The following is a 15,943-nucleotide window of genomic DNA, read 5'->3' as shown; positions in this document are numbered from 1 at the left end:
CGGGAGGAATTTGTTTAAGGTATGCTCTTATCTAAGAGAATTTGTAACGCCTCAAGAAATGACATATTATATGTTTTTAAAAGCTCCCTGATTTTATATGAGCACTTGAGATACTATAATCTGTGAATTTATTCAGATTTGTAGCTCAGCATAAAGCTGTCTGGTTTTTGGACAGCCCTTTTGATTTACCATCCTGTGGTGAAATCACTGCAGGAACTTGGATAAGGTCCAACTGTATTTGTTTAAAGTCCTGATCATGGGGCTTTGGCATTCCTAACGTATCCAGCAATCATTTGCTTTTAATTACCGCTCATTTCAACCACACAAGTAATGAATGTGGCTACCACATCCAATTTACAGGCTGTGTAAACTCTTGAGCTGGGTGGAACTTTCTTCTATATAGAGGTTTAACTACAAGTTTAACTCAAAATGTGAATCCTCTTAACTTATTTTAGGCAGGCCTGTATAAGTCTAAAACATAAATAAATAAAAAGGAAATGAAAAAAGCCTTAAATGAAAGATTCCACACAATACACCTGATTCACTTCAGAGGCAATTTCCTGGCCTCCCCAACCTCTTGGTATGACTGTGGAAACCTTAAAAAAACAAGTTGATTTAACGTTTCTATTTATTCATGGTGTCCAGTTTCCAGAGGAGTCTGTGACTTGTAGTTTTAAACTCAATTTAGCATTTAAACTCATTTTCAGCTGGGTCCCAGTGGAGCAACAATTAGAAAAGGAAAAGAGTTCAAAAAAGAAGGGTTATAACCTTTCAACGGTATGTTTGCCTGGATCCTTTTTTTTAAAAAAAAAAGCACTTCTGTTACTATTCTTCTTCCACTTGGCAAACACTAGGTCAGACAGCTGGGTTGAGAACCTGCTGGTATAGAGAACTTCATGCTTAGGTACAAATCAGCACCCAGGGATCTTTAATGGCAGCTAAGGCAAAGGTTCATTTTTCAGGGGTATTGCTGTTTATATCATGCTGAAAGCCAAGTATCAGCAGGCCCAGCTTCTCCTGAGAGAAAAGAAATCTCATGTCAAATCTGCGCATGGGGGACCCACTAGAAAACATAAAGAGAAGCTGCATTGTTGCACACTCAAAACTTGTGTTAAACCTACACATCTTTTGCCATTGAAGGCTCCAGCTGAGACTGGTATCCCAGCAATCCAGATGCTGTATATATATATATGTATATATATGTATATATGTATATATGCTATGCATACATTGTGGGAACCAAGCAGACCATGGAGACAGTGTCTGCAGGAGAAAAAGAAGTAATGTAACCTGTCAGAAGTCATAATTGGCCAAACTTGGAGTTGAGCAGTAGCCTGCAAGTCAGGACCTGGGGGTCCCATTTATTAAACTACTCAGTTTCACCACGGAGAGCTGGAATCTTTATGTATTTTGGTGTACTCCGAGTTAAGCTGTGCTTTCTATAGTGTCAGCACTTTCTGTCACCATTAGTACTGTTACGAATGGGCTTCCAGTGTCATAAATTCAGCCTCAATGATTCAGGCTTGCCAAGAGCTGGTTACCAAAAATCACTTTTCCTTTCCCCCAGTTCTTGTAAATATATGACATGGAAGCCTCCTCTGTGATCCACACTGCAGGCTCTCCCGACTGGAGTGCTTGGGACCATCTGGACATGTGGGGCTGCAGGATAGCAGTGTGTAAGGTGACTCAGGCAGGCAGGCTGAACCTCCTCTTTTCTTCCACATAGAGGTGTCACCCACTCATGTCAGAATGGATTGGATCGTGCCTGAAATATTGGGATTTGTAAACATAAATGAGAGCATCAGTGCTCTCATTGTTTATTTAGCTAACCTGTCCAAAGAAACAGGCCTCTTATGCAAGATTTGATCCCTTAAATTTGAGAATTGTATTTTAAAGGGGCTATATTTCAGAGGGAAAAAAAGATGTTACAGTAGCAGAATAGACAGGCAGGAGAATCATCACCAGTTTGTCCTAAAATTACAGCGGACCTGGACAACAAGCTTAATTTCATAAAGCTGGCTGAGAGTATATTGGACTGTTCTGACTGTAATGAAATTACTACAAGGTGGAAGTGTAGGCATTTACTATGTTATCTGTCAGCCCATAATAAGACAAGTAGATTAGACCAGAAAAAAATACTCAGCTACAGTGAATTAAATCAAGATTTTGTCTCTGTTCATGTGGTCAGAAAAAGATGCACAATATTTTCTAGAACAGATACAATATAGCTGGTGTCTGAAAATTTCTATCAGCAGATACCTTCAAGGAAGAGATTTAGCAAAGAACCCTCACTCCCAAACAAGTAAAGTGAGTCGATGTGCTTGTTTAATTAATTAAAGAAAATCAAAATTTTGATGAGGATTGTGTTGTGGTTCATCTGCTGCTCCTGAAACTCTCTATTTTGGGAAGATAAATAGATTTAAAAAGAAAATTTAAATTTGCCTGTGGTCATTTGAAGAGAGCATAAGAATGATAGAAATGACAACAGTTTTGATACACAAACACAGTTGACTGTAGATTAAAATGATATCTAGGCCAGGCTATAAAACAATTAATAAAGGCAGATCACAAAAGGTCCTGAACTATTAAAATTTGATATTCACAGGAGGCAGACACAACCCATGGTTTTGAATGGAAAGCCAAGGCTTTTTCATCAAAACTCTTCCTTCCCCTGTTGTGTTTCCTGCTATTGCTGACAAGCTGTAGCTGATTTTTGAACCATTCGTGACTAGGTGATTAAAAATGGTGGTAACGCATTAGCTGGAAGTGATGCTGTGGCAGCGCCCAGCTGGTGGCAGTGGTACCTGGCAATGTGGTTCCAATTGCTGCCTGCCTTTGAAATGTCACCAGGAAAGATCTATAGACAGCCTTCCTGTTATAGGCCATCAGTGTCTACTCCTCCTGTTTGAGTTGTATTTAGCTCACTATGGGCCGATCACTTCCCAGTGAAGTGGAGGGCACTTTGAGGCCCCTCTGAAAACTGAATTATCAAATGGAATTAGAGCCCCATTCAAAATTCACCTGTTTTTCATTTTATTAATGTGTATGCCTGTATCTGGATCCCTGACCTGCACAGCCCACTAGTTTTTTACCCTTCATGCTGCCCCTTCCAATTTCCTCTTCTCCTCTTCAGGTTATGGATCACCCAACCTTCATATGCTGATGGAATTCAATTTCCTCTCTCCCTGGCACTCCCACAGCTATACAAGCATCCACTGATGCCTGTTCCTCTTCTCCTTTCTCAGCTCTGTATGAAACCTTCTTCTCAGCTGCTAGCCTACAGCCACGGTTCTGGCCAACCACTCCAATCTCTGCCTACAAGTTTTTGATTCCATCTTCAGAGTGGCCTTATTGGCCTCAGTTCACCAGACTACTTTTTTGCATATTTGATGCAGTCACATAAACCACAGCAAAGTTCCTATTCTCACAAAATAAGTTCTGTGATCTTTTGTTAAGTGTAAGGCTGCAACGGACCACTTATATGTGCTTATATATAAGCACATCTACATTTTAGGTTACACTACTCAGAAGTAATTTGGGCTTTGCCACCAGTATCTCAAAAAGAGGGCATATATACACACACACACACTTACCTTGGCATTTTGAAGGGGAGGTTGATAACTAGAGGGCCGATAGTACCTCCTCTGAGCAGCATCAGTGTGAATGTCTCCAAGGAATAGCTCCTCCACAAGGTGGTCTAAATTGTGGTGCAGGTACTGCTTCTCCACACGGATCAGCTGGAGTTCGTGCATGGCAAAATTCAGAGCTTTGGTGCATTCACAGCCATTCTCTTCTCTCAGCAAATCGTAACTCACATCCTGCTCCCAGGGGCTGTCTTCTGGGATAAATCCAGGACACGTGTGGTTCACCAACTCGCTTAATCTTTTGGCTACTGCTTCGCTGTGGCATATGATCTGTACGTTGCGTAGCTGATAGTCAGCTTCAGTGCCCCCTCGGATGATCCAGGACGCCTGCCGGAGGCGTATTTTGCCACGTATAACTAACGTGTAGATGGGGTTTGTGCAGCGATTGCCACCATAATAGAACTGGTAGGCCTTGAAAGTATTATTGTGGTAGAACCTGTAAGATCTTGTGATGAACTCTGGGCCTGCTCGAACTTCGCAGCTGTGGGAAGAAAGAAAGAAAGTGTGGAAACAAAATTTTAGCAAGGTGGCACATCATGTACACTACAGGCAACAAGACCCGGACCCAGAGACACCTGGGTGCTAATGCCCCCCTGGCATGAATGGGAGTAAATAGGAACTAGTCGTCTGTGGCCTGCTGATTAATCAACAATTCCCTCTGCTGTTATTAATGTGATCATATCTAAAGGCTTTATCTTCTAGGTTTAAATACTTCGAATCATGTTTTGCTTTTTCTTTTTGTTTAGGACCACCATGTGAATCAATTCTTCACTGAAAAAAGTAGCAGCCTTTTAAACATCTATTCCCCTCTTTTGCGTGGTAGATTTAGCAGAATGACTGATAACATCAGAAAGTGAAGTGTTGTATGTCCATGGAATAGAACAAAGAACTGGCTTCTAAGCTGCAGTAGAAGCTTCTCAGTGTGAGTTCCATGAGCTCTGGTCTGCTGAGGACATGTAGGATCATGTCCTCAGCTTTCCCACTCAAACATTCAACAGGGCTGGCAGCTAATGCAAACTTCTGATGTTAATGCAAAACTTCTACCTGGCTTGAATTTGGATCATGCTATATTCACGGCTTTTTTTTTGTTTGTTTGTTTGTTTTTGTTTGCTTTTTTTGTTTGGTTTTTTGTTTGTTTTTGTTTGGTTTTGTTTGTTTTGTTTTTAGTTTTTGTTTGTTTGGTTTTTGTTTGGTTGGTTTTTTGTTTTGTTTTTTGTTTGGTTTGGTTTTTTCTTCTTTTTTTTTTTCTGAAGGTGTAAATAGCAGTTAAATTCCACTTCCTGTAGAAAGCCCTTTTGTGCCTTCAGACTTGTTCCCTTTGTCATCTCTACAGTGCTTAACATAAATAGATTCATAGAATCACTGAGGTTGGAAAATACCTCTAAGACCATTGAGTCCAACCATTAATCCAGCACTGCCATGTTCACCATCAAACCACATTCCAAGGGCCACATTCACATGCCTTTTGAACTCTTCCAGAGACAGTGACTCCCCCACTTCCCTGAGTAGCCTATTCCAGTGCCTGAATACCCTTACAGTGAAGAACTTTTTCCTAATATCTAATCTAAACCTTCCCTGGTGCAACCATTTCCTCTCATCCTGAAATACACTCTGTTAAAAAACCCCCAGTCTTTCCTACTACAAGTCACTTCAAATGAGGATGTGAATATTGTCTGCTGAGACACAGGAAGCAAAATGGTTCTCTCAATTACAAGTCATCATGTGTAAAGAGTTATAGAACTAGCGAAATACAGCTTCTTAATTTTCTTTTGCTAATAAAACCTGTGCTAGACACATGCTCTGGAAACAAATACTCATTCAATGGATCTAATGCATGTAGACAAATACAGTACAATGTTATGTTTGAATAAGCATTCACTTTGACAAGTTAGTAGGCTTCTTCCTATTCAAAGAGCGATTTAAAGATATTTCACAGCATGCTGTTTAAAATCCAGATTATAAATTGATTCATCAAGACAGCTTTATAGCACGCTATTCTAATGTACATAATGCTACTCCTTCTCCTTTTATGCATAACCATATAGAGAGCATCTGGAATTTAGAGCATCACCATATTAAAGAAAGTATTGCCCCTGCTGCTTAAAGTGGGAATATTCACCCTTCCCTCTCTGTTCCTTCACCCTCTTCTCTTCCCCATCTCCAGCATCTTGTTTTATCTTTCCTTACCCAGTAGAGACCCAGTGGCCCTCAATATTGGGAGGCATCTGCACAGTGATCCGAGCTCCATTGTGAAGGTGTTTCAGCATGTGATGACACTGTGACTCCTTGAAAGCCCTCCACGCACTCTTCTCCAAGGACCGAGGGTGGGACCTGCTGTCTGGGTGAAGAAGAGCAGAACCTTCTCCCAGCCCTGTGATAGAAAGTGTAAATGATATCATTAGACCCTGCTGAGAAGGGCTTCAACATGATAAAAAAGACTGTGAACATCTTGAGTTGAACAACATTTGTTCGCGTTTTTAAGTTTCTGGACAAATACTGTTTACATTTATTTTTCTCGTCTGAAAAAAACTCACAGGAAGCTCTCCCTTTCTGTCAGACCACTAATATTCCACTACATAAATCTGCTTTACGAAATACACTAGGGAAAAGAGCTTGAGCAAAGTGTTGTGTTTCCACACCCAGGAGATGTGGCTCTGAAAATGAATTTTATAGACACCTCTGTAATCTCTGGTCAGAACAATCAAAAACCCGGACCTTCAAACTCTTAGAAAGTTGCATCCAGGTCCGGACATAAACTTTGCGGTTTCAGGACATAAACTTTGCGGTTTCAGCCCACCTCTAATTTGAACGCTTCTATAATAAACTTGCAAATAAAGACTACTCTTAAAAGTCAAGGGAAAACAGATATTAAAAGCAAAGCCTCTGCACACAGGAAGCCTCTGTGATGTCTTAGGTGGTCAATTAAAGGCAGATTCTGCTATTTTTATTTTAAAGGGGAAAAAGAATTTCAGAAGCTAACTTTATCTCCAGCACACGGTAATTTTGGTTTCTAGTAATGTATACATGCAAAACCCGCCAGCACGCTCTCTACGCAATATTAATTGAACAAAATGAATACATAGCTTGAAAAGGAATGTGTCTTTACTCTTTTAGGCACAGCCTGATCTTAGATATGTTTGAAAACATGGATCAAAAGAAAAACATACCTCTAGGGGTTAAAAGGTGACAAACCTTACATAAAGTGTTGGAAAATGTGTTACATTGCCAGAAGGAATATGACTACCAAAGAGGGCTAGAAAATGTATATGGGGTGGATGGGGCAGTTCGTTGAGTGCCTGGGAAGTTTGGGCAGCCATCTCAGGAAAGGGATGTCTTGCTGAAACATACTCTCAGGGGCAGAGTCTGGGATTGATGCCCATCTTATCTAGTGCCTTTTTAGATGACCAGGCTCAAAAATTGCACAGTTGGGTATCATCAGTGTGTGGTGCAACCCTACACCGTGCCGAGCCACCTAAGACAGGATCCTACACTTTATGTCCCAGACCCCATGTAACACTTGGGCAAATGCTTGGGCAGTGTGCAGCATCACTACAGAAATTACAAAAAAAAAAAAAATCAGTATTATTTGGTGTTAAGTAGGCACTGTCATAAACCTTTGCCATTTCCTACTCCAAAAAAAACCCCACAAAAAAACAGGTGTCAGTGATTCATTGTTGGCTAGGTCTTAGATCTTCCAGAACAAACTTGGGTAACACCTGGGAAAACGGCATTGCTAAAAATATAAATACATGTCAACCATTTAAAAATGGCAATTCCTAAGCTAAACAGAGTCAAGGACTTATCCAGTAGACAGGGTAAAGAACAATCAGAAAGAATACAATAAATACCTGAATCTAAACAGTGCTCACCCCCAAATGATTCCAAGATTTAATGAGATTAATGAATACAACCTCACAAAGTCTACTGGAAAATCTGGTAGCTTTGTTGCAGGTTACAAACAATTCTTCGATGTGAATGAGGATTTATGGCCTTGCTTTCTAAAGGGTAATAAATACTAGGGTTGCTTTGATATCTGAGCATGCCATCTGAGATGCCCTTCCAAGAAGCTTGATTTTCAGGGGGTCAGTATTTCTCCCTTTCTGGAAGTCAAGGCTTCTCAGGTATTTCCACATTGCTGAGCAGAGTCACTCATGTTAGCACCGAACCACTCCTATTCTGCAGCCAGAAATGGTAAAGCAGCATCAGAAATGGTATGGCCAAGGTAGGGTAATGCTCTGCTTGAGCTGACTACCCAGGCTCAGAGCATCTTTTGGATCAAAATTGACACTGCCTGCAAGGTACCTGGTAGAAGTTGTAGCCACCAGTGCTAACTTTCAACAGGATGTCTCCTGCAGATACATTTTCTCATATTGGAAAAGACTGAAAATTTACATTTCCTCTTGAAGTTGTTAAGTATTTGAAATCTGCCACCAAGAGGAGATTTTGAAATTGTTCAAGTGACTATTTCCAAGGTATATTTATTATACTACTTGCTTTTATGCAGTTTTATTTTGCCTAGCTCATGTCATATGATTCATGAATACGTGAATAGAAATGATTTACTCATGTAAGCATACTTGGGCATTTAATTTCTTCAAGTAAAAATCCTTCTGTAGGAGGATAGCATCTTATATGTGCTCATATCAAAGAAGAAAACACAGTGGCCACATTAGACATTCTCAATTAGTCCCTGACGGAAATAATGAAAAGAAGGAGTTTTTGAAAAGGAGTTAAACTTTATGTGGTATTATACACTGTCTTCTCTTTGATAAAGCTCAAAAAGCAATTGTGTCCCAGCTTTTCATGTTACATGTACATAGTTCTGTCTGCAACTTGCAAATGATAAACTGCAACCAGTGAACGGAAGGGAGATTTGCATCAATAGCCCTAGAGACCTGTACCTGAAAAGGGGGTATTTGTTTGGGACTCTGTCCATCCAACTATGACAAATGAAGGCAAGAACAAGTTTATGTAATCAAGACCGGCATAAGAACATAATGAAGGCTGCAGAGACAGAAGGAGAGATGTAGAAAACACACACGGAGAATCATAGAATGGTTTGAGTTGGAAGAGACAAAGTTTATTCAGTTCCAAACCCCCCGACCATGGGCAGGGACACATGCTACTAGAGCAGGGCCTTCTCTTCTCCAGGCTGAACAACCCCAGCTCTCTTAGCCTGTGTTCATAGGAGAGGTGCTCCAACCCTCTGATTATCTTCTTGGCTCTCCTCTGGACTCGTTCCAACAGGTCCATGTCCTTCTTCTGTTGGGGAACCCAGAGCCGGACACAGTACTTGAGGTGGGGTCTCACCAGAGCAGAGTAGAAGGGCAGAATCACCTCCCTCAACCTGCTGGCCATGCTGCTTTTGATGCAGCCCAGGATACATTTGGCATTCTGGGCTGCAAGCACGCATTCCCAAGACATATTGAGCTTCTCATCAACCAAGACCCTCAAGTCTTTCTCCTCTGGGCTGCTCTAAATAATGTTAAGCAACATCACATCAACAGGACCCAAATATCAGAATATGAAATACAGTGTAAAATTAAGAGACAGCTATGTGACCTTTACCTATGTTTGCCTTGCTAGGGCAAGGAAATAGTTAATTTACTTCCTTACAAAGTAATCATTTCCACACTTTTGTAATTACTGACATATGCCTGTAGATATAACTACCACACAAAGGAGACGCAACTTCCTCTTGTGCCATCTGCAGATCAAACACAAGACCGGCGATATGCTTCCCACACAGAGCAGTAAACCAAACACCATCTTCCTGTGTTTTTCCTCGCAACAGGTGCTCAGAAGCAGAGCAGTGTCCCCCTGCTCCATCCTTGGCAGTGCACACGAGGTTTTGTTCTGCAAAAATTAGGTCCTGCAGGGATGATGTCACTAATTTTAAAAGATCCATTTGGCCATGTTAAATGGGACATCGCTGGAAGACTCAGCGTTAAAACAGCCATTCACGAAACTGGGAAAAGGATTTCATGAGTCTTTAGAAGCCCACTTTGGAGCATAGATGCAGTTGCAACATAGTTGGAGCCATTACTTTCATTCAAGAAGATCCAAGTCCGCTATTCCCTACAGCACTGACAGATGGTAGGTTTCAGTATGTCCATGACTGAGCATCTCAGACTCAACTGAGAATATCTCAGACTCTGACTGACTGTTTAAATTTTTGTGTGTTATGAAGGAATCTTACCCACTTGTTAAAAAAAAAAGCAAACAAAATCCACACACCATAAAATTACTCAGAAGTGTGACAGACTTCAAACAAACAAACAAACAAATCTCTGCACGAGACCAACAGCAATAATTTCATGAAGCCTGTGGTTGGCTCTCATTTTAGTTAGACCACAACCAGAGACCATACGATTGTATCACCCACTCCATAGTGTCTGTTTTCACAAAGGATCAAGTCCAAAAGGAAAAGGAAAATTCCAGAATCCATCAGAAATGCCAGGTAGAAAAACAAAGCAAAATAAAACGATTTTATGATGAGCTGATATCCAGCTTCTCTTTCAAAATCAAGCTCTAGCAGTGTAGGTCACAGCTTTAGCATTAAACTAATTGAATACAGCATGAGAAGTGCTACAGCTCACTGGGGATCCATGCCCAGGCCCTCACAGATCACACTTTACAGGGGAAGAATGCAACATCCATCTGAGTGGGAAAGTGGAGGTCTGTACAGCTGCCTCTCCGGTTAAGACATGGATAGGAGCACGCACCACATCAGACAGAGGGCTTCAGGCTCTCAGGTTCGCTTATAAACCTCTATCTGATGTGGGAACAACCATCGAAGATATAAATAATTGTTAAGGGAAGATAGGTTACTTCCAAGTTCTTCAAAGATTTCTGCACATAGCCGCGAGTAAAATACAAATCTTAAAAGGGCAATCTGTTGGCAGCCCATTACCCAAACGTGTTTCAAAAATGGTTACAGCAAAGCTTTCCGCCAACATTTCTGCAAAAAACTGCAAGCTGCTAGAATAGATGTTTAGGTTTTCTTTAAAATAGTATGCAAAATAGTATGCAAATACAATTGCAACAAAGATAACATTGAGTTCAAGCAGAGTTGTGCTTGAACACAAATAGTTTTAATTTAATTCATGCCTAAATACCTTGGTCAAATTCTGTTCACAGCTATGCCAGACTGCTAAAGTATAAGGCAAATAATCTTAAATATTAACCTGTTTAGATTTTATCAGTTTAATGAACACCTCTACCAGAATCTAAGCCATGGCTTCAAACATGTCCAAGTGTAGCACTTCAAACCAGTTTCAAAACTACCAGGTGTTCAGCAGGTTCATCCTTCGCTAAATGGGAGAACATATGTTACCTGAAAGTAGGATTCAAACCTGGATTTAGGCTGGAATTGCTCTGCAGGAACCACTTCACCTTTCTTTCTTTCTTTCTTTCTTTCTTTCTTTTTTTCTTTTAATTTCTAGTAATGTAAATACAAACACAATTTTATTATGAATTAAAAAACCTTGAGTGATAGCACAAATTCAAAATGTGCGATAGCTTCATCTCTGATAGAAACATTTTAACATTCATGCTTTACTCCTGCAGCAATCTCTTTTCAAGTTAGAACTTGTCTGAAACTTGAAAAACCTTACAACAGATAAAGAATAATTGGCTGGATTAACTTTATAGCTCTCCTTATCTGGGCAGTTGCCCTGCACAATTAAATAAACAGACATTTGGATTATGCTCTTTCTTGATGTGGGGTAGTGTTAGATAATGCCCATGACAGCCCTTTAGCTACAGTAAACTTACATAATTGCCATGGAGAATATAATGTCCTGTTACCAAGCCCTGATCTGTGTTTACCAGTGTTTTCCCTGCACTTGAAACTTCAAAGAGTCCTTGAAGGACTGGGACCTAAATTAGCAACTACAAACAAAAGGGTTGGGAAAGGAAAGCCGGGTTTTATGGCCATGGAAGCAAACAGGACAATGACTTCCTTTCACATGTATCTGTTGCCTCTCTTGTGAATACAGAGTTTCCACATAACGCTTCCAAAGAGACACAAATTGAATGTTTCAGAGCATGTAAGATTCTGAGGAGAGATCTAAAGTATGTTTAGAAGGTACAGCTAAAAGGTAACTCCCCCCAAACCTGAAAGGCCCATCATAGAGTCCCCTGTTACCCTATAGCTCAGTCCTTACTCAATGCCCCATCTTGGAAGAGGTCAGAGAACCAAGCACCAGTTACACAGCCCATAACCTCTGCTTAGCTGAAGCTCTTTAGGATGGCTGCTGCTACCCACACAGGGTGAAACAGCACTGCCTAGAGTGTGGGCTTGTTTATGAAACCCTGAAGGGTTAAAGCTCACCTCCCTTCAGGGCAGTGGGAACTCTGCCACCAACATGAGTGGGTGCAGTGCTGGGATGTCAGTGCAGTTCAATATCAATGGTAGTTTGGCCTTGCCCTCTTTGAAAGAAACATCTGTCAGAAACATCTGCCCTGTCCTCCACCCACACCCTGGCACTGGGATTTATTCCAGAACTGCCCCTAACTTCAATGGGACTTGTGCCTGAGTAAAGACAACGCTAATAATCCTCACTACATATAGTCCTACCCTCTATCAGCCTTGCTTAAAGCATCATCTCAATAATAAAATATTACCCTTGATTTGACTAGCTAAAGGTATTTGCCTTCAGCGTGGTTGAGGCTAGTTTTGGGCCTCATCACATGGCAGCCTACTTCCTACAGACACCCTACAAAACACAAAAAAATTACCCTTGCTGTTGATGACATCTACATCTTGCCACTTTTAGCCCCCGGTCAAGCTACAAAGATGAGTGAAAGAGTTTCCACTGACAAAATTGGGAACAAAATTGAGTCCATCTTATAACTCTCTCTGCAAACACTAGAAGTCTTTCTCTTTATTGTCTTCCAGATTTTGAAATGTGTTATTTAACTGAGGGAGCAGATCACATATGCCTTTTGCACTGAGTACAGTATATGTTCATTTTATAGCTATGGGTATTTATATCTTCTGATGTATTTACTTATTACTTTCCTGAAAAGGTTTTGAAATAAAACACTTCTATGTAACTAACTTAAACAATATTGCCAGAGAACTTTTAAAAGCACAAAGTTTTGCTCTGAAAAGCCCATCAGTCTTGTCTTCATAATCTTTATTAGTACCATTTCCATGATGTTATCACCTAATTGTTTTAAAGTTTCTAATTCATTACTCTAAGAGTAGCATAATTGGAAATAGACTAAAGTTTCTTTTTAGCATCTGCATTTGTAATAAAAAAGTTTACATTTACAAAAGAAATTAGCCAAATTTGTTTTGAATTCACTTGAACATAGCTCTTATTAATCAGGTTTTCTGGAGCTGAATGATCTTAGTGTTTGACATCTGAAACTTCTGCGGCTTTTCGTCTAAGCAAAGAAAACAGTGATAATGGACAACTTCCAGCTGCAAACCTTTTTTTTTTTTTTAATGACACCATACAGGTTTTTGACAAATGAGGACAACTTTTTCCAATTTTGATTCAGTGATGTTAAAGAAGGCATTTCTTAATGTAATGAAAGCAGAAGCTTTAGCCTTACAGGACATTTTAACTTGCTTTGCAAAGCTTTAAGCCCTAAAAATCCTTAAACACCCACCCATACTCACTCAATTTTAACCCTTAAATTGCCACATGCAATAGAAATGCAAAAAAGAAAAACATCACATGCTGTAAAGAGGCTTAACACTGCAATTCCCTGGGATTGGTGGTTATTCTTACATATTACCAATTCGGGCTAGCCGCTGACCCAAGGATGCTTCTATTGACTCCATGGCATGGAAAGAAAAGCTCTTGACCAAGTTAAAACTGACAGGGTAAATACATTTACATGCACTACATTTCAGTGCATTATATGCCACTGATATATTTTTCCAAGTTTGTAAGAGCACGGTAGTTTCCAAACACTTGCAACTCTGATCAAAACTGTGCACTGCTACATTAACAAGGTATTTGTCTTTATATACAAGGTGGAGAGTTATATATTCCTACAAGAACTCAGGTTTATGTTATTTGGTGAAACATAACTGCAGATGGAAGAAATAGATGATTTTCCTTCTTCATCCTCTTTTGGCAGCTGCTGTTTTGATCTGATCACTGGCCCTGATTTGTTTCCTGCTCCAGCCAGGGTTCAGCTCTGCTCTGTAATTCCAAGCAGATGAGCCAGAGAGTCCAACCCTGTAATTACACCTCCTCTCTTTACCCTCTAACTTCAAACCTCCCATTTCAAATTCTACATCTCAGATCACAGAGTTTTAAAGAACACCTCTGGCATCCTGTCAGGTCTGGATCAGCTAAACATGTTTCTGCACTCTCCATATTTCATAGCTGAGCTGTGAGAAGGGTATAAAATCCCCTCCTGGGGAACAGAGTCTCCTCCTCTTTCTTTCTCAAAACAAAATACACCATCAGAAGCCCATGCTCTTTATTATTTATTAAATATCATCTGTGTGCTTAGCACTTGTACAAACATAGAGAGAGAGAATCCTTGCCCCACGAAATCAACCCCAGGAACAGCTTTGAAATCCTTACCCCAGCTCACAGATATCCCACTGATTCCATGTAGGTCACTTGCATTTTAACAGTTAAAAAAAAAATCCTGTTTTTACAAGTTTGAGGTCCTAAGAAATTTAACTGAAGAATGCTGGATGCTACAAAGGACTTCAGAATTAGGAACACTCTTCAAAACAATGCTATAACTGAGTAGCTTGAGTCACACTTTCAGAACGATATCGCACCCAGGTTTTTCAAATCTGGCTGCCAAATGTTAGACATACCTAAGCAGCTTATTAAACAGCCTCCTTTTCAAAAGTTCCTCTTGAAGAACAAGTTTCTGGAAAGATGGGTTATATAAGTGCATAAAAATCGATTTACAAGCTGAACTTTTAAGTTTAAACAGGCTGACTTTTCTCAGTAAAATTTTGCCTTCTGTGCAGTTTCAGAGATGTCAGTCCAGGGCTAAACTGAGAGACTGTCAAAGTGGGACTGTGTGCAATAACACCCGGAGTCTCTGTGCTCTGCAGCAAAACAATTTTAGTTGGGCATAAGACCCGGCGGCTGGCACACTCTGCTGCCGGAGGCTTCCCAGATAATACCTCCATGGCAAAAGATCTCTTCTCAAGAAGCGGTGGAACGCGGACCCCGCAGGGCGTCTCGGCGAAGCTCCCTGGAGCCAGCCCTTGCCCGGAGGCGAGTAAAGAAACTGTGTGTGAGGCGCCCGGACCAGCTGCTCCATCCAAGCAGTCACAGGCGTGCAACACAATTCGCCGACACTCACTTCGGAGCGGGGCTCTTTAGGCGCGGCTTTACCCACCTCGGTCGGCCGCCGCTCCGCTGCGCGGGGGTCCCGCCAGCACAGCGCTGCAGGCAGAGCCACCGAGGTCTCTGCCCGCCTCGCCATCCACACAGACTGCTCCTCTGTCAGGAGACAGGTCCTGTCTGCTCCCCGTGCCGAGCAGATGGGACCAAGTGCTCACGGCCACGACGGGAAAGCGCACCCACCCGCGACCTTCTGCCCCAGCGAGGTTTTGGGGCAACCTCGCAACCCAGCCGGCTTTTCGGGCCACCCCATGGGCCGAGACCCGCAGGCAGCCGCCCCGCACTCACCGTGCAGCAGCAGGGCTGGGAACAGGTACCGCATCAGGCAGCCGTACGGGGCGGACATCTCCCCGCCTCGCAGCGCTCCGGCCGCCGCCACCTCCCGCCGCGCCGCCCGCGCCTCAGCGCCGCCGCGGGCAGCCCCCGGCCCGGCGCTGGGGGGCAGGCGGCTGGCGGGGCCGGGGGCCGCCGACCACCCTCCGGGGCCGGGCGCCGCCGCCGCTCCCCCTCCTCAGGGCTTCCGCCCCGCACGCCGCCGCCTCCGACCCGGCAGGGCTCCGGCTCGGCCGCCGCTCGGTGCCCAGAGATGCTCGCTGCTCCGCCGCCGCGTCCCCACTCTTCTCCGCGTAGCGCTACGACGGCTCCGCTTCATATTTCCCCTTCCAACAGGAGGAGGAGGAGTGGCCGGGAGGTGGGGACTCCTCCCGGGGCGGGGCGGGGGTGTCTCCGCCGCTGGGTTGACGGGCGCCTCAGGCTGTGCTCTCACGGCGGGGGAAGGGACGCTCGGGACCTGCCGGAGGGAACGGGACGGAGCGGGCACCGGGCATCCCGAGGGCTGTGCAATCGGGCGGTGGGTGGGATGCGCCCGCAGGGTGCTGGAGAGCGCCGGTGGGAGAGGGGGCTGGATGTGGCTGGTCCTTCCGCGGCTGTCGGCTGGGAGGTGCCGACGGGGCTGCG

At 42.7% G+C, this 15,943-nt stretch overlaps 1 protein-coding gene across 1 annotated transcript in view; it reads right to left on the bottom strand.

The window, feature by feature from the left end:
• Nucleotides 1-15,659, bottom strand: part of APCDD1 (APC down-regulated 1) — a 28,515-nt gene extending 12,856 nt beyond the window's left edge. The window contains exons 1-3 of the mRNA XM_051773586.1: nucleotides 15,275-15,659; nucleotides 5,832-6,015; nucleotides 3,594-4,125 (exon numbers count right to left, since the gene is read on the bottom strand). Of these exons, the coding sequence (XP_051629546.1) occupies nucleotides 3,594-4,125; nucleotides 5,832-6,015; nucleotides 15,275-15,332 (774 nt within the window). The 5' untranslated portion in view covers nucleotides 15,333-15,659. The remainder of the gene's footprint in view (nucleotides 1-3,593; nucleotides 4,126-5,831; nucleotides 6,016-15,274) is intronic.
• Between the last annotated feature and the right edge of the window lie 284 nt (nucleotides 15,660-15,943).

The sequence above is a fragment of the Manacus candei genome, unplaced genomic scaffold (assembly GCF_025592945.1).
Source record: "Manacus candei isolate 608988 ecotype Guabito, Panama unplaced genomic scaffold, ASM2559294v1 h1tg000008l, whole genome shotgun sequence".
NCBI lineage: Eukaryota > Metazoa > Chordata > Aves > Passeriformes > Pipridae > Manacus > Manacus candei.
The sequence above is the reverse complement of the archived record's forward strand: the minus strand, read 5'-3'. Positions and strand labels throughout refer to the sequence as shown.